This window comes from Oncorhynchus nerka, linkage group LG12 (assembly GCF_034236695.1).
Source record: "Oncorhynchus nerka isolate Pitt River linkage group LG12, Oner_Uvic_2.0, whole genome shotgun sequence".
Taxonomy (NCBI): Eukaryota; Metazoa; Chordata; class Actinopteri; order Salmoniformes; family Salmonidae; genus Oncorhynchus; species Oncorhynchus nerka.
In genome coordinates this window covers 26,096,047-26,123,422 of record NC_088407.1, presented here as the reverse complement: position 1 = coordinate 26,123,422, position 27,376 = coordinate 26,096,047, and the positions used below count along the sequence as shown (strand labels likewise).

Genomic DNA, 27,376 nt, shown 5'->3' with positions numbered 1-27,376 from the left:
GATGTGACCACCACTTGCCTCATGCAGCGCAACACAACGCCTTCGCATAGTTGATCAGGCTGTTGATTGTGGCCTTTGCAATGTTTTCCCACTCCTCTTCAATGGCTGTGCAAAGTTGCTGGATATTGGCGGGAACTGAAACACGCTGTCATACACATCGATCCAGAGCATCCCAAACATAATCGATGGGTGACATTTCTGGTGAGTAGGTTTGTGGTGAGTACTCTGCCAAAAAGAGTATCGTAACGGATATGGAGAATTTTCCGAATACGAATACAGGTTGACTTCAGTCATCAGTTGAACAATGTTTCCTCCGACACATTGGTGCGGCTAGCTATCAGGTTAAGAAGCGCGGTTTGGCGGGTCATGTTTTGGAGGACGCATGACTCCACCTTCGCCTCTCCCGAGCCCGTTGAGGAGTTGCAGCACTGAGACAATAATGTAATTTGGGAGAAAAAGGGGGTAAAAATAAAAACATGATTTATGGATCAAGCCTTAGCAGTCATTCTGATCTCGTTCCCAATGGGAACTGGAACACGCTTTCGTCCCTTTCGATCCAGATCATGGTACATCGGGTAGACAGAGTTTGTCTTTCGGTCAATCAATCAAATGTATTTATTTATAAAGCCTTTTTTACATCAGCAGATGTCACAAAGTGCTATACATAAACCCATCCTAAAACCCCACAGCTCTCGGCTGTGCTTCCCTTTCTAGTCTGTAATGGTTTGCAAGCCCTGCCACATCCAACGAGCGGGATTTCTTATAAGCTTCCGGATTAGAGTCCTGCTCCTTGAAAGCGACAGCTCTAGCCTTTAGCTCAGTCCGGATGTTGCCTGTAATCCATGGCTTCTGGTTGGGGAATGTATGTACGGTCACTGTGGGGACGATGTCATCGATGCACTTATTGATGAAGCCAATGACTGATGTAGTGTTCTCCTCAATGCCGGAAGAATCCGAAGACTACGGAACATATTCCAGTCTGTGCTAGGAAAACAGTCCTGTTGATTTGTATCTGCTTCATCTGACCACTTTTTTATTGGCCGAGTCACTGGTGCTTCCTGCTTTAATTTTAGTTTGTAAGCAGGAATCAGGAGGATAGAATTATGGTCAGAATTACCAAATGGCGGGTGAGGAGGAGCTTTGTATGCGTCTTTGTGTGTGGAGTAAAGGTGTGTGTGGAGTAAAGGTGGTCTAGAGTTTTTTCACCCTCTGGTTGCACATTTAACATTCTATTAGAGTTACTGTTAGAGCTGTTAGACCAACAGTTTATAGTAATACAGAATTTTTTTTTTTTCAGTTGTGGTTGAGATACAGCTGTGTCAAAAATGATTGGAACCCTTGATAAAGATGAACAAAAACTACTATATAAAATAAATAATACAAGTACTGAGCTACAGTATATTGTATGGTAAAAAAGATTGTGAACAAATGATCTTACTTTGTTTAACAATACAAATTATTGGATCCCTTGTTTTCAATTCTGAAACCCTTTTGAGGATAACGACACTGAGCCTTTTTCTAAAATGCTGAAATTCACAACGGCCCTAGAACCAGTGGATGCAAAATAGCTACGTGACATCAAATATCTACCACAATATATGACAATTTAAAATTATATATTTGTATCTTCCGGGGGGGGGGGGGGGTTATGGAATTTGCCACCTACATGGTACCCTTTGCTGAAAAATGACCTCCTCTGAAATCAGCTGACTTGGTGAGAGGGGGAGTACTGTACTGTTGAGGTGAGGTGGGAGGAGAATATTGCGCTATAAGACCTGCAACAAACCTTGCCTCTTTCTCTCTCTCCTCCATTCCTCTGACTGCAGAACTGAGGCAAATAATTTCATGGCACAGAGGTAAGTTTAAAGGGACAAATTTTTTTTTACCTCAAATTCATTATCTCCAGCACCATAGTGACTACATATAAAAACAGTTTATTTTGTAGTGAAAAAGATAAGAAAAAGTTTTAAGTTCAGTTAAGCCCCCTGCACAAGGCCAGTTCAGATGGCCCGGGCGTGTTGCTCTTGGTTGGACCACACATGTTGTCCTGCACTTGCTGTCTGGGTTGGTCTGTGTTCGGGTTGGTCTGCGTGAGAGGATGAATAGGTTTTTATAGTTTATAGGGCTATGGTTGTTAACATATAGAAAGGGCCATTTTTTAACCTTTATTTGACTAGGCAAGTCAGTTAAGAACATATTCTTGTTGAGGGGCAGAACGACAGATTTTTACCTTGTCAGCTTGGGGATTTGAGTTTGCAACCTTTTGGTTTTTAGTCCAATGTCCTAACCACTAGGCTACCTGCCGCCCACCAATGTAGAACAAACAGTAACATTCCAGGACAAGAAAGGGGATTTATTAGAATATGGCTGGGAGTTAATCACACAATGTACTGCATGTAGGCTATATCATAAAAGTATGTGTTTTATGACATCATTGATGAATATTGACAGCAATGCTGATGAATAGCTTAAGCCTTGACAAATATTGTCACAAACAGAAATGAAATGTGGTTACAAAATGTTTCATTTGTTAGGGCCATGTAGAATGAACAGTAACAACCCAGGACAATAAAGTTGATTTATTAGAATATGGCTAGTAGTTAATCAAACAAGCACATTGACGTTTACCATGCTGATGAATAAGTTTTGAAACAAACATAATACTTTACAATATTGTCAGAAACAGAAATAAACTGTGGTTACACGAAGTTAAACATATTTATTTAACAATGGCATGCGTAGTAGTGCAAAACTGTCCCACATTTCTGTGTAACTATCAATTTAAAAATAATACTTTATTTCTCAAATTGTAGAAAGCCTAAGGATAATATTATCATAGCAATAGTAATGTTCTTTTTGTAGGCACGAAGTCGGCCATTGGCCAAAGTCTATACGGAGAAATTCATATTATTATTATTACATTTTTGAGGGGAAATGTCACGTCCTGACCATAGAAAGCCTGTATTTTCTATGGTAGAGTAGGTCAGGGCGTGACTATGGGGTTTTAGTCTAGTTTATATTTTTTATGTGGGGTTCTAGTTTGTTTTTTTCTATGTTGGTGTTTTGGTATGAGTTCCAATTAGAGGCAGCTGGCTATCGTTGTCTCTAATTGGGGATCATGCTTAAAAACAACCTGAGGACTGATTATAAAAAATGTTTGACATGTTTCTACGAACATTACGGATACTTTTGGGAATTTTTGTCTGCCCTTCAGGACCGGAACGAGCCTGTGGTTTTCTGAACATAACGCGCAAACCAAATGGAGGTTTTTAGTTAGAAAAATAATTTGTATCGAACAAAAATAACATTTATTGTGTAACTGGCAGTCTCGTGAGTGTAAACATCCGAAGATCATCAAAGGTAAGCGATTAATTTTATTGCTTTTCTGGCTTTCGTGACCAATCTACATGGCTGCTAGGTGTTCTTACTGTTTTCTCTAGTGATCAATAAACTCACAAACGCTTGGGTTGCTTTCGCTGTAAAGCATATTTTCAAAATCTGACATGATAGGTGGATTAACAAACTAAGCTGTGTTTATTTCAGTATATTTTTAGTATTTTTAAAAAATTTGTCGCTCTGCAATTCAGCGGTTGTTTACGAAAATGATCCCGCTAAAGGGATCGGTGCACCAAGAGGTTTAAGTAGCATTTTTCCCACCTGTGGGTGATGGGATATTGTTTTGAGTTAGCATCTCTGTAGTCACGGTTCGTTGTTAGTTTATTGTTTATTTGTTTTTGTCTTTGCTTAGTTTCACTTTCTATTAAAATTATGTGGAACTCAACATACGCTGCGCCTTGGTCCGACCATTATTCCAACGAACGTGACAGGAAAAACACAGAAAATAAGGTCCATGGTAAACACAGGCCTAGGAGATCTCATACGTTTTGTTCTGTGAGATCATCTTCATCAGCTAACATCACTTTTGGAAAATTGAAAGCTTCATGTAATGAAAAAAAGCACATAAAGAAAATATCATTAAGGATTCATAATTCATAAAGGTCGTGTTAACTGACTCATGTTATCTCATAGAACAAAACGTATAAGATTTCCTAATCCTGTGTTAACCTCAGACCTTAACCCCATTCAACAACAGTTGCTTCTACAGTTGTCAGCATCGGGCCAAAGAGATCCCACTTAAGATGACACCATAAACAGAGTCAAATTGTGACAGGTGCAGTCATTATGAAATTATTATTATTAGCCTATATAATATTAAATTATATATTATGTTCTATATTATATTAGTATGATGATTATGGAAATAATGTTGTGTCCTCTGGCTCACTTTAACCATCAGCAATGACATAAATAGAATGACATATTTAATGAGAAGTCTTCAGTCCCTGTGTTCTATGTAAGAAGATAGCTACAGCGAGCTAGAATCCTACCTACAGTACATTCTACAGGCCAATTTGAATGAGCATGACAAGCCAACTGTCTGGGTACTGGCATTAGAGATGGTATTTACCACATGTTATTCAAATGAACACCAGGGGAAAATAGGAACCGAAGATGAGTTCTGTACTGCACCTCACCACCACACTGCCCTTACTCAGCATTCTCATGGGACATGTGTGTGTGTGTGTGTGTGTGTGTGTGTGTGTGTGTGTGTGTGTGTGTGTGTGTGTGTGTGTGTGCGTGCGAGTATCTGTGTGTATGTCGGAGGCAGAGCTGTTTTGAGGTCACTACCAGACCGGAGGCTCCAAGAGAATGATTATATTCAATCAAAACCTGTAATCAGTACCTGGGTTTCCAGGATAAGCGACAAAGCAACCGTCTTCCTTGTGTTTTAGCGCCCCCCTCAGAGCTGGGCCTGTAACTACTTCCTCACGAAGCAGCAGAGGCCAGTCTACTGTTTCTGCCTCTACCCATCCCCCTCTTAGTTTCATGTAGGTTAATTTGAGGAAATTATTACAAGCAGGTAAAAAACAGACCTAGCAGAACTTACGTTTCTCAGCCAATCATTATGACTTCATTCATCCACATTTTGTTTAGGAATAGAATGAAAGAAGTAAACCTACTAGAGTAATTGTTGCATCCTAGGCTCTTTAATCTTTGCATTGATATGCCCATTTAGACAGGTTCAACCTGTGTAGCAATGAACATCCACTATGTCCTCCACCTACCAACTGGCCAACTACGTTTGATAATAAAAGGAGGTACAGATGTTGGATCGTAAAACAACCCCAAAAATGTATTTGATAAAATATTTAATTTGGCCTTTGCTACTCTAACCCATAGAACCGCATTGAATAACACATTAATAAATGGCAAAAAATGCAGATTTTGTTTTGAAATGTCTGTCCTATATGTATGAGATACAGTCCCTTCGGAAGGTATTCAGACCCTTTGACCTTTTCCACATTTTGTTACGTTACTGCCTTATTCTAAAATGTATTAAATATTTGTTTTTCGTCATAAATCCACGCACAATAACACATAATGACAAAGCACAAACAGGTTTTTAGAAATGTTTGCTAATTTCTCAATTTAAAAAAACTGAAATATCACATTTACATAAGTATTCAAACGCTTTACTCAGTACTTTGTTGAAGCACCTTTGGCAGCAATTACAGCCTTGAGTCTTCTTGGGTATGACGCTACAAGCGTGGCACAACTGTATTTGGGGAGTTTCTCACATTCTTCTCTGCAGATCCTCTCAAGCTTAGGGTCGTTGTCCTTTTGGAAGGTGAACCTTCATTCCAGTCTGAGGTCCTGAGCGCTCTGTAGCAGGTGTTCATCAAGGATCTCTCTGTACCTCGCTCCGTTCATCTTTACCTCGATCCGTTCATCTTTACCTCGATCCCCAAAGAATGATGCTGCCACGACCGTGCTTCACCTTAGGGATGGTGCTAGATTTCCTCCAGATGTGACGCTTGGCATTCAGGCCAAAGTTTTCAATCTTGGTTTCTTCAAACCAGAGAATCTTGTTTCTCCTGGTCTGAGAGCCTTTAGGTGACTTTTATCAAACTCAGAGTTCTGTCATGTGCCTTTTACTGAAGAGTGGCTTCCGTCTGGCCACTCTACCATAAAGGCCTGCTTGGTAGAGTGCTGCAGAGATGGTTGTCCTTATGGAAGGTTCTCCCATCTCCACAGAGGAACTCTGGTGCTCTGTCAGAGTGACGATCGGGTTCTTGGTCACCTCCCTGACCAAGGTCTTTCTCCCCCGATTTCTCATTTTGGCCAGGCGGCCAGCTCTAAGAAGAGTGTTGGTGGTTCCAAACTTCTTCCATTTAAGAATGATGGAGAACAATGTGTTCTTGGGGACATTCAATCATGCAGAAATGTTTTGGTCCCCTTTCCCAGATCTGTGCCTCAACACAATCCTGTCTCGGATCTCATTGCTTGGTTTTTGCTCTGACATGCACTGTCAACTGTGGAACCTTATATAGACAGGTGTGTGCCTTTCCAAATCATGTTTTCGAATGACATCCCCAAGAGGTCAAATATATTGTGAAAACAATAGTGGTCCTAAAACGGAACCTTGAGGAACGCCGAAATTTACAGTTGATTTGTCAGAGGACAAACCATTCACAGAGACAAACTGATATCTTTCCGACAGATAAGATCTAAACCAGTCCAGAACCTGTCCGTGTAGACCAATTTGGGTTTCCAATCTCTCCAAAAGAATGTGGTGAACGATGGTATCAAAAGCAGCACTAAGGTCTAGGAGCACGAGGACAGATGCAGAGCCTCTGGCTGATGCCATTAAAAGGTCATTTACCACCTTCACAAGTGCAGTCTCAGTGCTATGATGGGGTCTAAAACCAGACTGAAGCATTTCGTATACATTGTTTGTCTTCAGGAAGGCAGTGAGTTGCTGCGCAACAGCCTTTTAATTTTTTTTGAGAGGAATGGAAGATTCGATATAGGCCGATAGTTTTTTTATATTTTCTGGGTCATGTTTTGGCTTTTTCAAGAGAGGCTTTATTACTGCCACTTTTAGTGAGTTTGGTACACATCCGGTGGATAGAGAGCCGTTTATTATGTTCAACATAGGAGGGCCAAGCAGCTCTTTCAGTAGTTTAGTTGGAATAGGGTCCAGTATGCAGCTTGAACGTTTAGAGGCCATGATTATTTTTATCATTGTGTCAAGAGATATAGTACTAAAACACTTGAGCGTCTCTCTTGATCCTAGGTCCTGCCAGAGTTGTGCAGACTCAGGACAACTGAGCTTTGAAGGAACACGTAGATTTAAAGAGGAGTCCGTAATTTGCTTTCTAATAATCATGATCTTTTCCTCAAAGAAGTTCATGAATTTATCACTGCTGAAGTGAAAGCCATCCTCTCTTGGGGAATGCTGCGTTTTAGTTAGCTTTGCGACAGTATCAAAAAGGAATTTCGGATTGTTCTTATTTTCCTCAATTAAGTTGGAAAAATAGGATTTTATTTTTTATCTTTATTTTACTAGGCAAGTCAGTTAAGAACACATTCTTATTTTCAATGACGGCCTAGGAACAGTGGGTTAACTGCCTGTTCAGGGGCAGAACGACAAATTTGTACCTTGTCAGCTCGGGGATTCGAACTTGCAACCTTTCGGTTACTAGTCCAACACTCTAACCACTAGGCTACCCTGCAGTAAGGGCTCTTCGGTACTGCACGGTACTGTCTTTCCAAGCTAGGCGGAAGACTTCCAGAGCTCGGGTATTTTCTGTGTACCAGGGAGCTAGTTTCTTATGAGAAATGTTTTTAGTTTTTAGGGGTGCAACTGCATCTAGGGTATTGCGCAAGGTTAAATTGAGTTCCTCAGTTAGGTGGTTAACTGATTTTTGTCCTCTGGTGTCCTTGGGTAGACAGAAGGAATCTGGAAGGACATCAAGGAATCTTTGTGTTGTCTGTGAATTTATAGCACGACTTTTGATGTTCCTTGGTTGAGGTCTGAGGAGATTATTTGTTGCAATAAAATGGTTGTCCGATTGTCCAGGATTATGAGGAAAAACATTAAGATCCACAACATTTATTCCATGGGACAAAACTAGGTCCAGAGTATGACTGTGACAGTGAGTGGGTCCAGAGACATGTTGGACAAAACCCATTGAGTCGATGATGGCTCCGAAAGCCTTTTGGAGTGGGTCTGTGGACTTTTCCATGTGAATATTAAAGTCACCAAAGATTAGAATATTATCTGCTATGACTACAAGGTCCGATAGGAATTCAGGGAACTCAATGAGGAACGCTGTATATGGCCCAGGAGGCCTGTAAAACAGTAGCTATAAAAAGTGATTGAGTAGGCTGCATAGATTTCATGACTAGAAGCTCAAAAGACAATTTTTTTTTGTTGTTGTACATTTGCTATCGTAAATGTTAGCAACACCTCCACCTTTGCGGGATGCACGGGGGATATGGTCACTAGTGTAGCCAGGAGGTGAGGCCTCATTTAACACAGTAAATTCATCAGGCTTAACCTGTTCAACCTATGGGGGCGCTATGTCATTATTGGATAAAAAGACGTGCCCGTTTTAAGCGCAATATTTTGTCACGAAAAGATGCTCGACTATGCATGGAATTGACAACCTTGGAAAGACAAAACTCTGACGTCTCCAAAACTGCAAAGATATTATCTGTGAGTGCCCCAGAACTAATGCAACAGGCGAAACCAAGATGAAGTTTCATACAGGAAATGCCCCAGATTCTGAAGGCGCTGTGTTCCAATGTCTCCTTATATGGCTGTGAATGCGCCAGGAATGAGCCTGCGGTTTCTGTCTATTCCCCGAGGTGTCTGCAGCATTGTGATGTGTTTGTAGGCATATCATTGGAAGATTGACCATAAGAGACTACATTTACCTGGTGTCCCGCCCGGTGTCCTGTGTGCGTAATCTGTAGGTCCATGCGCGTTCCATTTCTTCAGAAGAGAAAGTAAAATGCCACGATGGATTTTATCGTCGATAGATATGTGAAAAACACCTTGAGGATTGATTCTAAACATCGGTTTGCCATGTTTCTGTCGATATTATGGAGTTAATTTGGAAAAATTTTGCGTTTTAATGACTTAATATAAATATATTTTTTTCCCTCCACAAATGTGATGAACAAAACGGAGCGATTAGTTGACACAAATAATATTTTTTTTGTAAAAACGGAACATTTGCTATCTAACAGAGTCTCCTCATTGAAAACATCTGAAGTTCTTCAAAGGTAAATGATTTTATTTGAATGCTTTTCTGGTTTTTGTGGAAAATGTTGCATGCTGAATGCTAACACTAAATGCTACGTTAGCCATCAATACTGTTACACAAATGCTTGTTTTGCAATGGTTGAGAAGCATATTTTGAAAATCTGAGATGACAGTGTTGTTAACAAAAAGCTAAGCTTGAGAGCAAATAGATTAATTTCATTTCATTTGCGATTTTCATGAATAGTTAACGTTGTGTTATGCTAATGAGCTTGCGGATAGATTTACACAATCCTGCATACAGGTTTTTTTTCGTAGCTAAACGTGACGCAGAAAACGGAGCGATTTGTCCTAAACAAATAATCTTTCAGGAAAAACTGAACATTTGCTATCTGAGAGTCTCCTCATTGAAAACATCTGAAGTTCTTCAAAGGTAAATGATTTTATTTGAATGCTTTTCTGGTTTTTGTGGAAAATGTTGCATGCTGAATGCTAACGCTAAATGCTACGTTAGCCATCAATACTGTTACACAAATGCTTGTTTTGCAATGGTTGAGAAGCATATTTTGAAAATCTGAGATGACAGTGTTGTTAACAAAAGGCCAAGCTTGAGAGCAAATAGATTAATTTAATTTAATTTGCGATTTTCATGAATAGTTAACGTTGCGTTATGGTAATGAGCTTGAGGCTGTATTCACGATCCCGGATCCGGGATGGCTCGACGCAAGAAGTTAAGTCATGTTTCAGTCAGGCCAATCACATCAAGATTATGATCAGTGATTCGTTCATTGACTATAATTGCCTTTGAAGTAAGGGATCTAACATTAAGTAGCCCTATTTTGAGATGTGAGGTATCATGATCTCTTTCAATATGTCCACTCTTCAGACTGTCTAGCAACCCAAAGGTTGCGAGTTCGAATCTCTTGACTGAGATTCTAACATGGATTGTCAACTCAGTGAAACCAGGGTGATGAGGGAGTTGCTACTAGACATACAAACCCGTAGCATGCGTGAAAATGTAATGTTTTAGGGGATTCCTCAGGATGCATCCAATGATCCAGAAGTGGCGATCAGAGAGTTCTTGTAATCCACCTTGAAACTTGCTTTGGATAGGCTTGGCAATTATAGGGGTAAAGAAGAAAGGGTCAAAACCATCTGACCCAGATGTTGTTTGGGGGACTGGTTTAACCTCACTAGGGTAGGGGGCACTATTTTCACCTCCGGATGAAAAGCGTGCCCAAAGTATACTGCCTGCTACTCAGGCCCCAGAAGCTAGGATATGCATATAATATAACGGTTTTTGCCTCCCATTTCAGTTCTGTTATACTCACAGACATTATTTTAACGGTTTTGGAAACGTTGGAGTGTTTTCCATCGAAATCATATCATTATATGCACATCCTAGCTTCTGGGCTTGAGTAGCAGGCAGTTTACTTTTGGCATGAGGCAAATCGCAAAATGTTAAAGAAAAATAAATAATATATAACGCCTTGGGGCTTGCCATTGTAAGTTCAGAGTCACTCTCCCTAACCGTGTGTGTGTGCTAGAGGCTAGCGAAAGCTCGGAAGAGAGGGGTGAGTGTGGTGGAGGTACCTGTACCGAACAGGGGCAGACAGCCCAGGGTAGACAGTGAACAGTTTGCCAGGTGGAATCCAAGCAGCAGTGCAGCAGGCAATGGGAGTAGGTGTCACACCCACTTGGGAGAAGATTTTATTTCTGGAAGCAGATTTCTTGTAGAAAATGCCAGGGAATGGTCTTTGAACAGCAGGAGGGAGCTTCAGAGGATGCCTCAAAGACTCCTGACACTTGTTGGGCCCAAAGGCCTTTTACTTCACACCTTAGTGCTAATTGAATTTGTATCAGGTCTGTCCTTTCAAGCCTTAGAGCTCCGTTCCAGGTTGGATGGTGGCCTCAGATCTCTGCTGTTTTCTAGAGCACCCTCTGTATAGCTTGGAAAAAGACCCTCTCCGGTTCATTTGAGTTGTAGGTTTGGAGTTTTGTTCTGGAGCGAAGGCCATGCTGTGGAGAGTAGCATCCTGCATATGTACTGCCAAAAAAATCCAAGTTCATCTAACTCCAAATCTATCCTTTGATTACAGCATTACCCAAAAAAATGGAGGCAGGTGACAGCAGGAAGAGGTCAGGAACTAGTCTGTCTGCCCAATAAAAAGGATCAAAACTGGAGGAGGAAAAAACATTTAATAAATAGGAAAGTAAACCAGTTTAATTTGAGGACCATGATGTTGACAGCTGTGCCATACAGATTGCAAAATAGTTGGGACGATATTTTTGATATACCAATTCCATGGTATGAGTTGATATATAAAACAACGCAAGATTCAAGACTTCGTGCTTTTCAGCTACAATTATTGTACAGCTTTTCCATCAGTCTTGAAGGAGTTCACACGTATGCTGAACACTTGTCTTCTTTTCCTTCACTCTGCAGTCCAACTCAACCCAAACCATCTCAATTGGGTTGAGATCGGGTGATTGTGGAGGCCAGGTCATCTGATGCAGCACTCCATCACTCTCCTTCTCGTTTAAATAGCCCTTACACAGCCTGGAGGTGTGTTTTGGGTCATTGTCCTGTTGAAAAAACAATGTTTATCACACTAAGTGCAAATCAGATGGGATGGCGTATTGCTGCAGAATATTGTGTTTGCCGTGCTGGTTAAGTGTGCCTTGAATTCTAAATTAATCACAGACACTGTCACCAGCAAAGCACCCCCACACCATCACACCTCCTCCTCCATGCTTCACAGTGGGAACCACACATGCAGAGATTATCCGTTCACTTCCTCTGCATCTCACAAAGACACTGCCGTTGGAACCAAAAATCTCAAAATTGGACTCATCAGACCAAAGGACAGATTTCCACCAGTCTAATGTCCATTGCCTATTTTTTCTTAGCACAATCAAGTCTCTTCTTATTATTGGTGTCCTTTAGTAGTGGTTTCTTTGCAGCAATTTGACCATGAAGGCCTGATTCACGTCTCCTCTGAACAGTTGATGTTGAGATGTGTCTGTTACTTGAACTCTGTAAAGCATTTATTTGGGCTACAATTTCTGAGACTGGTAACTCTAATGACTTTATACTCTGCAGCAGAGGTAACTCTGGGTCTTCCTTTCCTGTGGCCGTCCTCATGAGAATCAATTTTATTATAGAGCTTGATGGTTTTTGCAACTTCACTTGAAGAAACGTTCAAAGTTCTTGAAATGTTCCGCATTGACTGACCTTTGTGACTTAAAGTTTCTCTCTGCTTATTTGAGCTGTTCTTTCCATAATATGGACTTGGTCTTTTACCAAATAGGGCTATCTTCTGTATACCAGAGAATGTAAACAATATCAGTGAAGTGACATAAATTGCAGAACCCAGGACCAAATATTGCTTGTGATAGCTAGCTCTTCTTGTCACAATATATTAAATGGACCTTGCATTATGCACATTGTGAGTAGTTTTTTTATTTTTAAATTTGACCTTCATTTAACTAGGCAAGTAAGTTAAGAACAAATTATTTTTTAACAATGACGGTCAACCCCGGTATAACCCTCCCCTAACCCAGAAGACGCTGGACCAATTGTGCACTGCCCTATGGGACTCCCACTCACGGCCGGTTATGGTACAGCCAGGGATCGAGCCAGGGTCTGTAGAGTCACCTACTAGCACTGAGATGCAGTGCCTTAGACCGTTGCGCCACAATAATAATCTTGAATAGAACAATACTATTTTGTTAGGGGATTTACACAAAGTAGATGTAACTTCAACATCTGGGGCATATTTCAGGAATTTCATTACATGGGTTATTGTTAGCAAACACACTTAGCGCTTGGCATCACTCGTGGAGAGAGTACGTCACATTAATGATTTGTCATTTGCTGCAGCACAGGCCTTTTGAAGCAACCTTTTTACCAGCACAACTGTATACCTATGATCTGCTGAAACAATGGGTTGCGTTCCTGGTCGACTACATTGCCAACTGGCTGACTACATCACACTTCTCGATAGGTGTTTAACATATCAGCTAACCACATCATGTGATATTGCAATCTAATGCCTGACTGTGATATTGTAATCTAATGGCTGACTTTCGATTACATTGATTGAGACAATGCAATCTGGAATGTAGTCAGCCTGGAATCAAGCAGCCATGAGCTCTCTTCTCCGAAATCAGTAGACTTTGCGAGAGGAGGTGTGGGCTACTAGTGAGGTGGCAGGAGAATTACCCTACACCTGAGAGGGTTGTTTTACTCTATTCATGCAACACCCAGTTGGTAGGGCTGTATCTATAGAGAAGTCCTCTGCCATGGGAAGACAAATAACATTATTTCCTTGGGCATTGTTTTATGTCTGGATGGAGCCACTGAATCTGTCTCTCATATCCTGAATATGCACAGATAACAGCCACAGCCCATGGTCTCAACCAATCAGCAGATACCCACTAGCCCCAGAAATTGTACATGAGCTGTACATGCATCCTCTGATTGGTTAAGGACTGAATATAAGATGCTTGTTTACTGGCGATGGACTCAGACCATGCTATAAAAAAAGACCCCGTCCCAATCGGCACTGTGTTCCAGTTCAGACCACTGGTAGATTTCTGGATATACAGTGCCTTCAGAAAGTATTTATACCCCTAGACTTATTACACATGTTGTTGTGTTATAGCCTGAATTCAACATTGATTTAATAGACGTTTCCCCCCCACCCATCTACACGAAATACCCCACAATGACATGAGAACTTATTTGTAGAAACTGGAATACACACATATCAAATTTACATGCACTACCAGTCAAAAGTTTTAGAACACCTACTCCTACTTTCTGAAGGTGCACTGTATGTTCATTGAATACCTGGGTGAAAGTGAGTTGTTGCTATCGTTGTTTGTATTGTTGTTATTGGGTTATCTATTTTAGATGTTCAGGTAATATGTTTACATGAACATTTATATAGTCTGTTCTTCATTCACTCATCATTTATTAATTACTTTCTATACATTAAACCCGCTCAGAGCAAAAAAAATTAAAATTATGTTATGTGAACTTTTATACATTTATATATTGCCTTCAAATAGCTAGTTTGACTGGACAAGGAGTTTAGTTTGCTGAACTTATTTAGGCTCAACCTTTCAACAATTAAAATTGTGTCAATTAAAATAAGTGTTAGAGCAGCCTTCCTTCAACATAAATTACTTATCGTTCCATATTATAGTTCATCCCATTTAAAATGTATAGTACTAGATATCATAACATATTTGCCCAACTCATGAATATAAAAGGTTTATGCCAAGTTGCCTACTGTCACAGAGGTGGAGGGGCCCGCTTTATGGCGATTGAAAAATACTCTGCTTCTGAGCTCTGCAGTATCGAGATTGGAATGTGACTGTGAAACACAGAGAGACACCTGGACATCAAAAGGTTGAATAATTGAACAGTATTTCTGTATTCCAAGCAGTTGGAGTGGTCCATGGACTCTTAAGGAACAGTCGAGTTTGTCGAGTTTGTTTAATTTGGTGACCTCATGAAGGACAGGAGACACACATTACTGTTTCTTTGTTTGTATACACTTCTCACTTATGGGGTTTGCATCTGAATGTTGTATAAAATAAATGATTGATACTTTTGGAAAGATACCAATGTGATCTTAGTCTTCCAAATGAGAATAGTTTTTCATAGTAACTTAGGATCAGTCATTGGCCATGCCCCCGTGAGCACAGACATTACACAGCATTATGGCACGCCCCCTTTTCTACCCCAGTATTAAACCCACTTCCGCCAAAATGTACATTAGACCAGAAAACATGGAATCCGTCGCTACATGTTGAAATGGTTGGCAACTCTACAAAAGGATAAGACCAGAGAACGTGGAGATCATTCCCACACTGAAATGGTTAAGAAATCTACAAACTAAAGACCAATTATTCAGGCTGCAGCTGTTTAAGTACTTTAGTCTGGTAAACGCAACCGGTCAAACAACTGAATGGTACTCTGACGTATCCGTTATAACAAGCTACAACTACAAACTCCTTTGATCTCTGGTGGGCAAACCAGAGACTTTCTGTCAACTGACTATCCAGCAGACGGACCAGCGATCTCAGAGGGACAACAAAGGCATATACTAGTAAATATGTAAATTGCAATTTATTTCAGAATGAGTGGTTGTTCATGTTGAAAGTATACGCATTTCCATGTGTGTAGTGTAGTCGACGTGGGTCCACTGAGTTTCATGCTCTTGAGCTGGACCCACCCCTTTCCTTTGTCTACCAAGCCGTCATATCGGCTTAGCCCACTAGGGCTCAGTGTATCATGTCAGTAACCAATGTATAGCTATTGTTGTATGCTCATGTAATTCTGTGATTGATTAGTTAGCAAATAAATAATTTAGCCAATTTGTATATAGCTGATTCATGATTTATGATGCTATGGTTCGTGCAGATACCCAAGGGTTTTTGACATTCAGGAATGAGACTGATGAGGTAATAATACATTAATAAATGACTGTAAGATAATGAAATATCTGAAGAGTTATATTTGGGAAATTGCAACTCTATAAACAACATTTTCCCGTGGTGCCCCGACTTCCTAGTTAATTAGTGAATAATTACACATAGAGAATTGATTTGATAATATAACAGTCTTCACATTTAATGACAGCAAATGCTACGACACTACATAAAACTTACAAATGCAGTGAAACCAGCTACCTCATCATTTTAAGTTGGCATGAAAGTATATTAACAATTCTGAGTTGGACAAGTCTACCAATTCGTTGAAACTATGTTTTCCGTTTACAGAGCTTAATCACCGGTCAACTGTATCTTCCCTGAGTGGATCACACAACCAAGAGACCATCATGGCAAGCAAGTGAGTCTCAGCAGATTTCATTGTTATTACAGATGTTATTGAATGTATATATATTTTTTACTCCTATCCTTCTGCTACCCTCAACCCGTCCCATCTATTTTTGAAGACCATCCAGATTGATTTCTATTTGCCATATATTTTTAACTGTGCTGTTTCACAAAAGTTTTGTAACGATATACATTTTACGGACAGGTAGAATGTTTTATAGATTATTGACAGATGCAAACCGCAAAACTCTATAGGCCGTTTTATCAGTCCCAGATTAAGCCCAACTCTCGTCTAAAATGCATGCTGAATGGAGAATCTCCATTGAAAGTGGGTTTTTTTGTCGAGGAAATGGCTTCATCTGGATCCGGAAAACCCGTCCCCACAGTCCACTTGATTTGATTTATGGGATTGGTTGAAAGCTATATAGTATTTTAAGCAAAACAAATTGCCTTATTGGTAAATTCTTCATCTTTTTGCTTTCAGATCTCTGAGATCTCTCAGAGAACTTATGATTCTTCCTTTACAGTAAAACAAAATGATTAAGTACATTTCATATTATAACATATGTTAATTTATTTCCCATGATTAGACACACATCGTCAAACATTCAAGACACGATTGCAAGTAACCTTATTGACGAAGGACCTCCTGCAAGGTATCAGCTGGAAACAAAGAAACAGAATCTAGATGATGAAGGCCTGCTCAGAAGATGGACCTTTGGAGAGAGAGATTCCACCAAGGTTAACAGAACCGTTCTGATAGTGGGAGAGACAGGAACAGGGAAGTCAACTCTGATCAATTCCATAGTCAATTATTTCCTGGGTGTAAAACAGGCGGACAAAGTCTGGTTTGAGATTGTGGAGGAAGAAAAAGAGGGAAAATGTCAGAGTGTAATTCAAACTACAGTGATTACTGTATATGATGTATTTGGGTTTGAGGGAATTAAAGTGCCCTACTCTCTCACCATCATCGACACTCCTGGGTATGGAGACACCAGAGGGATTCAAGCAGACCAACTAATCGCTAAAAAACTATTTGAGTTGTTTGGATCTGAATACGGAGTCCATCAAATTGATGCTGTTGGTGTATTGGTGAAGGCAAGTGCAAATCGAATCACTGTTGAACAGAAGTACATATTTGATTCAGTCTTGTCTATCTTTGGCAAAGACATGGAGAAGAACATCGTGGCCCTCATCACACACTCAGATGGTTTTGAACCTGCTGATGCTCTACAGGCCTTAGAAGATGCTCATGTCCCCTGTGCAAAAGATGACAGCAATCAATCTATTTATTTCCTATTCAACAACTCTCAAAGAAAGAGTGTCACCTCTGCAAAAGCAACCCAGGCCAAGAAAGAAGAACGTATCTTGAAGAATTTATGGGATTTATCAGAGGAGAGCATGAAGGAATTCACAGAGTTCCTGGGTAGAATTACACCTCAAAACGTGAAGATGACTGAAGGAGTTCTGAGAGATCAGAAACACCTGGAGGAGTGTGTCAGCAACATACGCAAGCAGGTCCACCTGATTGATCTGAAACAGAATGAAATCAAGCAGACTCAAAAAGCACTCGATAAACATAAGAAAGTCATGGAGGAAAACAAGGACTTTTTATACACTGTTGAGGAGAAATGCAAAGGAAAGGCTGATACAACAGAGGGTGAGGCTACCACTTGCACAGTCTGTGAGGAGAACTGCCACTTTCCAGGCTGCTGGTGGGTCAAAGATCTCTCATGGTGTACTGTGATGAAGAACTATCACTGCACAAGGTGTACTGGGAAATGTCACTACACCAAACATGTCAAAGAAAAGAAAAAGTATGTTTTTATGACCAGGCAGGTTACAAGGACGAATGAGAAATTGAAAGATAAGTATGAAATCAATAAGACATCGGCTGGGGAGAAAGAGACTCAGATCAGCAGACTTCAGTCAGAGTTGAAGCAGTTCACATCTGAGAAAGCCAGACTGGTGGAAGAATCATACCAGTGTCTCATCAACCTGGAAGAGAAAGCCTTAAAGACCAGCTCACTGTCCACTGCTCAGCATCTGGACTTCCTGATTGAGAAGGTGAAGGAGACAGGAAACATAGAGAAGATTCACAAACTGGAGAAGATGAAGAAGAGAGCTGAGGAGGAATACAAAGGAGCTTTAGATTACTTTAAAGCTGGTGTAAAGAAAATGTGAACATGAACATAGGATAGAAAACATTTGCAGGGTGGAAATGAAAACTGTTCTTCTTAATCCTTTTTCTCTTCAAGAAATACTACTGTACATTTAATGTCAACCACATATGTTGTATGAGATTAACCAATGCTATGTTTTCTTTCTTAATCATAACCTCAGATGATGGATCTGCCTACACTAATAACACACTTTCATCAATAGCTTGCATATATGACATTCTTTGTAAATCCATTTGAATCAACATGACATGTTTTTGTCACTGAAATCACATTGTGTTTAGAATGAATGATAATGTAACATGTTTATCTAAACCCTCCGGTTGCTGGGTCAACTCTCTAAGGTAGCTAGGCTACCTGCATGGAACCTGTCAGAGGAGGGCATGAGTTTCTCTGAGTTCCAGAGTGGAAAAACACCTACAAATGTGAGGATTACTGAAGAAGTTCAGAGAACACAAACAACTGGAGGCATTTGGCAACATCTTACGTGGGTGAATCCACATGATTGATCTGAAGCAGGATCAGATCAAACAGACACAAAGAACCCTGGAGGAACACAAGAAAGACATGGAGGAAAATAAGGACTTTACATATACTGTTGAAGAACCTTACAAAGAGAAAGTCCCCATAGAATGGGGCATTTAACTAAACAGGCAATGTCCTGCAGTGTTTGTGAGGAGAACTGCCACTTTCCAGGCTTCTGGTGTGTTATAGTGTAGTGTGGTGAAGAACAACCCCTGCACTGTGTATAAAACCACATTTCACTACACCAAGCATGTCAAAGTATATTAAATGTATGTTAGCAAGACCAGATCGCTTTTCTGGACAAATACGAGCAATTGAAAAGTATGAAATCAATGAGAAAGTGGCTGTAGAGAAAGGGAGTCTGTTCAGTGGACTTCAGACAGAGTTGGAGCAGCTCTCTTGAGAAGGACAGACTGTTGGAGGAGTCGTACCAGTATGTCATCAAACTGGAAGAGAAAGTCCTAAAGGCCCTCTCACTGTCCACTGCTCAGCAGTGCATCTGGACTTCCTGATCGACAAGATGAAGGAGACAGGAGACACAGAGAAGGTTCAGAAACTGGAGGAGATGAAGAATAGAGCTGAGGAACACAAGGGAGATTTGGATAAATGTAAAGCTGGTGTGAAGAAAGGGTGGAAAGATTACTAGGGAAAGTAGTACTGAGATAAAGTAAAGCAAAATAATTATACGTGGAAAAAACACATGAACAGGATAGAAAAGAGATTACAAGAAAAAGCGTTCCTGCTATTTCTCTTCAAGAAATACTGTACATTTTGTCTTATCCAGATTATATGATGTAAGGAGGACCATATTTCAATTTTCATTTCACCAAAGTAATGTCATGCCTACAATAATACCAATCTTCTGTCAATAACTTGTTTCATGTGCATGTATGTAATCTACTTAGTAAATTAATTTGAGTCTATGTGAAATATGTTTTTTTGGAATTGCATTGTATCCGAACATATCATAGATTTTTCTTTTTATGTATGGGAACCTAACAATCAAAATCTATTGTCACACATTATTAGATAACAACTATGGGGCATTTCACAATTAAAAACATGTAAATGACAATTTATATAGTAAATGTCCCCTATTGAATGCTTTCATGATATCTTTGTTGTGAAGTGTTTATCACATACTGATGAAAGTGAACACTGAAACATTTGTGCATGTTGTCTAGATGTTTCCACTAAGAAATATATGAAATAAATCATCACAAGTGCATTATATACACTTATAGACTCTTTTTATATTGTCACTCTCTAAGTTTTGTAACTGACATTGTCTGATCCCATTTTTTCTAGTGACTCACCAAATCAGGCTTATATGACGTTGATTGATTACATTAACACTGAAAATAACAACACTAACAGACAATAGTTGGAGTTTATAGTATATTTGAATATTGAGATTAATGAGACACCTAGTGGAGTGTATTGGATGTTCACTATACTAGACAGTATAACATTATTGTAATGTGGACAACTGAGGACGTTATATATTCAGTTTCTGGTGCTCAACAACGTTGTCTCTGATACCTTCTCAGTAAGCTGAACAGGAGAAGATATTTATGTGAAAACGTTTACTATTTTAAGATGTTCAATTCATATCACTTCCTGAATTGACTGTCAACAAATTCGAATTGACCCGAGCCTTGATAATGGCTCGGGCTACATGGCTACATGACCAAAAGTATGTTGACACCTTCTCTTCAAACATTCTAAAATCATAAGCATTAATATGGAGCTGGTCACCCTTTGCTGCTTTCCACTAGATGTTAGAACATTGCTGCTGCGATTTGCTTCCATTCAGCCATAAGAGCATTATTGAGGTCGGGCAATGATGTTGGGCAGTCTGCATTCCTATTCATCCCAAAGATGTTCAATGGGGTTCATCCCAAAGATGTTCAATGGGGTTGAGGTCAGGGCTCTGTGCAGGCCAGTCAAGTTCTTCCACACCGAAGAGGGATGATTTTTACGTGCTACGCGCTTCAATATTCAGCAGTCCCACTCTGTGAGCTTGTGTGGCTTCAACGTTTGCACTTCACAATAACAGCACTTACAGTTGACCGGGGCAGCCCTAGCAGGGCAGAAATTTGAAGAACTGACTTGTTGGAAAGGTGGCATCCGATGATGGTGCTATGTTGAAAGTCACTGAGTTCTTCAGTAAGGCCATTCTACTGCCAATGTTTGTCTATGGAGATTGCATGGCTGAGTGCTAGATTTTATACACCTATAAGTAATGGGTGTGGCTGAAATATCAGTGGGTAATGTATATCCTATTGTGCAGTACATTGTGCAGCTGGTTTCTGTATTGTGCTGTAGACTGTTGCTGTGCCACGTGCTTCTGGACTATTTTCTGGAGCAATGCTCACTTTGTCCACCAGGTGGCGGTATTCTACTGCTGGTTGCTGCAAATTACTGTAGATTGCCTCTGTCTGGCCCTCTTGTACTGCTGCTGCTGCCCCTTCCGTTACTGCGGATCCTGGTTTCCTGCAGTGTCGTAGGTTAATGTTACCTCAGGACCCTCTGTGTTCTGTGGTTCCAGCTTCTCCGCTGGTTGAGCTCAATGGGTTGACGTGTTAGGAGATGAGACACTGTAAACACATTTAAATGATCATTCTTTACAATGTTATAAAAACATGGCTTGAGCATCCTGGAAATAAATACTTTTTGGAGATATAATATTTTTCTAGGATGCTGACAATGGATAAATGATAGTCAGAGGAAATACCTGCAATGGCAGTTCTTTTTAACAGGACATTTTTTTGGCTGATATGATACACCAACTAGCACACCAATGACGAAGTCTACACCAATACCACTCACAATGGTCCTAACTGGTGGTTATGTAGCACGCCCCTTCTTCTCTCCAATACCTGAGCGGTTACACACACACACACACGCACACACACACACACACACACACACACACACACACACACACACACACACACACACACACACACACACACACACACACACACACACACACACACACACACACACAATTATTATATTATTTAAAGTACTAGCATATAATACAATGAAAGAGGTACGCACAGAAGGTGGAGGCTGGTATTTTAGACTTGAATATGTCCTCCATGCGAAGAGAGTTGGTCTCTGCACTGACATGATTTCTGCCGGTTCATTGGATAGTCCCGTTGTCTTTGGAGGTGGTGATGTTGACTCTGGTGTGTGACAGAGTCTGCTGTGACAGTGTGCACTGACCTCCATCACAGACAGACAACATCCACACATCTGTAACTGAACAGTTCAATGTGACGCCACAGATTCCAGCAATAGAGTTGGAGTAGAGAGACACCACCTCCATGACTGGTCTGGAAACAGCTTCTACAAGAAACCAGTAGAGTTTGGAAAATAACTACAACTGTGTTCATTTACTTACATTTAGATTTATGATTCCTTCTCCTAACCATTATTATAAATGTTTGCTCTGTCAAATCAACTATGTGGAAATGCAAACACCACACTTGTTTTTCTATGTAAATCTGTCTGGCTAGCTAGCTAACAAACATACAGTGCAGATTAACTCTTCAAATTCATTATTCTACACAATATCTTATCACAGAACTAGCAAACCATGATTGAACAACTCCTTGACCAAAATGGCTGCCATTCATCCCATCATAGGAGAGTTTATGTCCATTCTAGTATTCTAATTCCTAATTATATGGCAGTGACACTATGACATCTGCTGTCTGTCTGACCACATAGGTCTAAACACATAGACACATACAGCCCCTAACTGGAACAGTGGTCTTACCAACCATGCAGGAACACTGAAAATAGTAGTCAGAGTCAGACAACGACTAATGTCATAAATCACCTTGACCTTGTCTGTTGGATTAGTAGGCAATATGCAATACCTGTTAGTCATGCATAGTGTTAGGAAGGAAACATTTCAGTGTTTAAACAACATTGTTGACATGTAGGTTAGCACTTGGAATTCAGAACAGTATGGAAACATTCAATATTGTTACCATGTTATATCACATTATGACTTATGAGTCTGACCTGTGTTTACTTGGAAGATCCCTTTGCAATCAGGCTTGAGTGTCCACATTTCATTTTTCAATTTATTAAACACATTACAGGCATTTGTGTGTGTTGGTTGTAGAACTACAGTAGTTTAATGTTAAAGTATAGTGTGAGGTCATTACTATCTTAGATGAGGGGGGTTATAAAATGTTGCACATCACTATATTTTTTATCAGAGAAAGGATGTCATGTGGCTCAAGTTCTTGATCTGTATTTCTGTTAGTATTTCCTGATGATACAACTGAACTATAACTGATCAACCTAAAGTACTAGTTTGGAGAATTTTATTGTATTGCATTATATTGTATTGTATTCTATTACTAGGGGTATTCTTTGTGTATTAAAGTCAGTATCCAATGTAATGCCTAACATTTCATTATAGAGTGAGGCTGTCAACAATGTTGTTTAAACACTGAAATGTTTCCTTCCTAACACTTTTCCTGTAATGTTGAGGAGCAACAAGAACTCTATTAGGCTGAAAGGAGAGCTGACCAAAGTAGGTTGGTTGTATGGAACAGTTGACCATGAGGACAATATCTGTTTACTGTAACAAAGCATACATTCCATCTGGTGGATAAAATAAAAAGTTGATTTAAAAAGCACAATGCAAAGATATTGTAAAAGTACAGGTCATTAGAAGCAAACATGTATATGTTATTGCTACATGTTAATATGTTATGTTATTCTATCATCTGAATGAATCAATGCTAAAGCATTTCAGTAGATTTACAACCCAACAATTCAATACACAATGAAATGCAGATAGAATTACTGTAGCTGTTTATAAGATGTATCATCATTACAACATATCATTTATTTAAGCTGTTACAGTAATACACACATGGTTAAATAGAATATATTTGTTGTATTTATCTGGTAAATTAAAATAACATACAAATTCTTCATGTACAAGGTGTTATTATGTGTGTGTCCCTCACAGAAAAACACATGAGAAATGTAACGTGAAATCACGTTTTCATACGTGTAGTTTCATGTCGTCACATGTTATCACATTAACTTCAAATAAGATCACTTCATCAGATGTGATCACATGAAACATGTGTTTTTGGAATACTTCACATTTTGGAATATTACTTTCTGTATTTGTGTGTTTGTGTGGATGTATGTGTGTTTGAGCATGCCTGAATGTGTGTGTGTGCTTGCGTGTGTCGAGCATGCATAACCCATGTTCCCAGATTGCTCCTGCTTCAAATCATAAAGTGCTTTGAAAGGCTGGTAATGGCTCACATCAACACCATTATCCCAGAAACCCTAGACCCACTCCAATTTGCATACCGCCCAAACAGATCCACAGATGATGCAATCTCTATTGCAGTCCACACTGCCCTTTCCCACCTGGACAAAAGGAACACCTATGTGAGAATGCTGTTCATTGACGACAGCTCAGCGTTCAACACCATAGTACCCTCAAAGCTCATCACCAAGCTAAGGATCCTGGGACTAAACACATCCCTCTGCAACTGGATCCTGGACTTCCTGACAGGCCGCCCCCAGGTGGTAAGGGTAGGTAGCAACACATCTGCCACGCTGATCCTCAACACTGGAGCTCCCCAGGGGTGTGTGCTCAGTCCCCTCCTCTACTCCCTGTTCACCCATGACTGCATGGCCAGACACGACTCCAACACCATCATTAAGTTTGCTGACGACACATCAGTGGTAGGCCTGATCACGGACAATGACGAGACAGCCTATAGGGAGGAGGTCAGAGACCTGGCCGGGTGGTGCCAGAATAACAACCTATCCCTCAATGTAACCAAGACTAAGGAGATGATTGTGGACTACAGGAAAAGGAGCACCGAGCACGTCCCATTCTCATCGACGGGGCTGTAGTGGAGCAGGTTGAGAGCTTCAAATTCCTTGGTGTCCACATCAACAACAAACTAGATTGGTCCAAACACACCAACAGTTGTGAAGAGGGCACAACAAAGCCTATTCCCCCTCAGGAAACGAAAAAGATTTGGCATGGGTCCTGAGATCCTCAAAAGGTTCTACAGCTGCAACATCGAGAGCATCCTGACCGGTTACATCACTGCCTGGTACGGCAATTGCTCGGCCTCCGACCGCAAGGCACTTCAGAGGGTAGTGCGTACAGCCCAGTACATCACTGGGGCAAAGCTGCCATCCAGGACCTCTACACCAGGCGGTGTCAGAGGAAATCCCTAAAAATTGTCAAAGACCCCAGCCACCCCAGTCAAAGACTGTTCTCTCTACTACCGCATGGCAAGCGGTACCGGAGTGCCAAGTCTAGGACAAAAAGACTTCTCAACAGTTTTTACCCCCAAGCCATAAGACTCCTGAACAGGTAACCAACTATTTGCATTGTGTGCCCCACCCAACCCCTCCTTTATGCTGCTGCTACTCTCTGTTTATCTTATATGCTTAGTCACTTTAACTATACATTCATGTACATACTACCTAAATTGGCCCGACCAACCAGTGCTCCCGCAAATTGGCTAACCGGGCTATCTGCATTGTGTCCCACCACCCGCCAACCCCTCTTTTTACGGTCCTGCTACTCTCTGTTCATCATATATGCACAGTCACAGGTACATACTACCTCAATAAGCCTGACTAACAGTTGTCTGTATATAGCCTTGCAACCCTTTTTTTCAAATGTCTTTCTACTGTTGTTTTATTTCCCTACTTACCTACACACACACACCTTTTTTTGGAACCATTGGTTAGAGCCTGTAAGTAAGTATTTCACTTTAAGGTTTAGACCTGTTGCATTCGGCGCACGTGACAAATACACTTTGATTTGATTTGATTCTCCTCTGATGGTGTGTCCCTCCATCTCCCTCAACGACCTGCAACATATCACCACACAAAGTTATTTATCCCTCCTTCTCCCTCAAGGACCTGTAACATATCACCACACAAAGTTATTTATCCCTCCATCTCCCTCAAGGACCTGTAACATATCACCACACAAAGTTATTTATCCCTCCATCTCCCTCAAGGACCTGTAACATATCACCACACAAAGTTATTTATCCCTCCATCTCCCTCAAGGACCTGTAACATATCACCACACAAAGTTATTTATCCCTCCATCTCCCTCAAGGACCTGTAACATATCACCAGACAAAGTTATTTATCCCTCCATCTCCCTCAAGGACCTGTGACATATCACCACACAAAGTTATTTATCCCTCCATCTCCCTCCAGGACCTGCAACATATCACCACACAAAGTTATTTATCCCTCCATCTCCCTCAAGGACCTGTAACATATCACCACACAAAGTTATTTATCCCTCCATCTCCCTCAAGGACCAGTAACATATCACCACCCAAAGTTATTTATCCCTCCATCTCCCTCAAGGACCTGTAACATATCACATTACATTACATTTACATTTACATTTAAGTCATTTAGCAGACGCTCTTATCCAGAGCGACTTACAAATTGGTGCATTCACCTTATGACATCCAGTGGAACAGCCACTTTACAATAGTGCATCTAAATCTTTTAAGGGGGGGTGAGAAGGATTACTTTATCCTATCCTAGGTATTCCTTAAAGAGGTGGGGTTTCAGGTGTCTCCGGAAGGTGGTGATTGACTCCGCTGTCCTGGCGTCGTGAGGGAGTTTGTTCCACCATTGGGGGGCCAGAGCAGCGAACAGTTTTGACTGGGCTGAGCGGGAACTGTACTTCCTCAGTGGTAGGGAGGCGAGCAGGCCAGAGGTGGATGAACGCAGTGCCCTTGTTTGGGTGTAGGGCCTGATCAGAGCCTGGAGGTACTGAGGTGCCGTTCCCCTCACAGCTCCGTAGGCAAGCACCATGGTCTTGTAGCGGATGCGAGCTTCAACTGGAAGCCAGTGGAGAGAGCGGAGGAGCGGGGTTACGTGAGAGAACTTGGGAAGGTTGAACACCAGACGGGCTGCGGCGTTCTGGATGAGTTGTAGGGGTTTAATGGCACAGGCAGGGAGCCCAGCCAACAGCGAGTTGCAGTAATCCAGACGGGAGATGACAAGTGCCTGGATTAGGACCTGCGCCGCTTCCTGTGTGAGGCAGGGTCGTACTCTGCGGATGTTGTAGAGCATGAACCTACAGGAACGGGCCACCGCCTTGATGTTATTTGAGAACGACAGGGTGTTGTCCAGGATCACGCCAAGGTTCTTGGCGCTCTGGGAGGAGGACACAATGGAGTTGTCAACCGTGATGGCGAGATCATGGAACGGGCAGTCCTTCCCCGGGAGGAAGAGCAGCTCCGTCTTGCCGAGGTTCAGCTTGAGGTGGTGATCCGTCATCCACACTGATATGTCTGCCAGACATGCAGAGATGCGATTCGCCACCTGGTCATCAGAAGGGGGAAAGGAGAAGATTAATTGTGTGTCGTCTGCATAGCAATGATAGGAGAGACCATGTGAGGTTATGACAGAGCCAAGTGACTTGGTGTATAGCGAGAATAGGAGAGGGCCTAGAACAGAGCCCTGGGGGACACCAGTGGTGAGAGCACGTGGTGAGGAGACAGATTCTCGCCACGCCACCTGGTAGGAGCGACCTGTCAGGTAGGACGCAATCCAAGCGTGGGCCGCGCCGGAGATGCCCAACTCGGAGAGGGTGGAGAGGAGGATCTGATGGTTCACAGTATCGAAGGCAGCCGATAGGTCTAGAAGG

The 27,376-nt window shown here is 41.1% G+C and overlaps 1 protein-coding gene and 1 long non-coding RNA gene across 3 annotated transcripts; one reads left to right on the top strand and one right to left on the bottom strand.

Moving 5' to 3' along the window:
• The first annotated feature begins 1,812 nt into the window (after window positions 1–1,812).
• Window positions 1,813–19,902, top strand: LOC115138003 (uncharacterized). The gene is made up of 3 exons (XM_029674385.1): window positions 1,813–1,856; window positions 15,908–15,977; window positions 16,555–19,902. Exons 2-3 carry the CDS (start codon window positions 15,967–15,969, stop codon window positions 18,146–18,148), a joined length of 1,605 nt encoding a protein of 534 aa, XP_029530245.1. The 5' UTR covers window positions 1,813–1,856; window positions 15,908–15,966; the 3' UTR covers window positions 18,149–19,902.
• Window positions 16,087–26,218, bottom strand: LOC115138887 (uncharacterized). 2 transcript variants are annotated; one of them, XR_003865013.2, is made up of 3 exons: window positions 21,736–26,217; window positions 21,502–21,551; window positions 16,087–21,269 (listed from the first exon to the last, which is right to left on the bottom strand). It is a non-coding gene; the product is annotated as an uncharacterized LOC115138887 (long non-coding RNA). The 2 variants fall into 2 exon arrangements; XR_010465308.1 differs by having other exon boundaries at window positions 21,502–26,218.
• Between the last annotated feature and the right edge of the window lie 1,158 nt (window positions 26,219–27,376).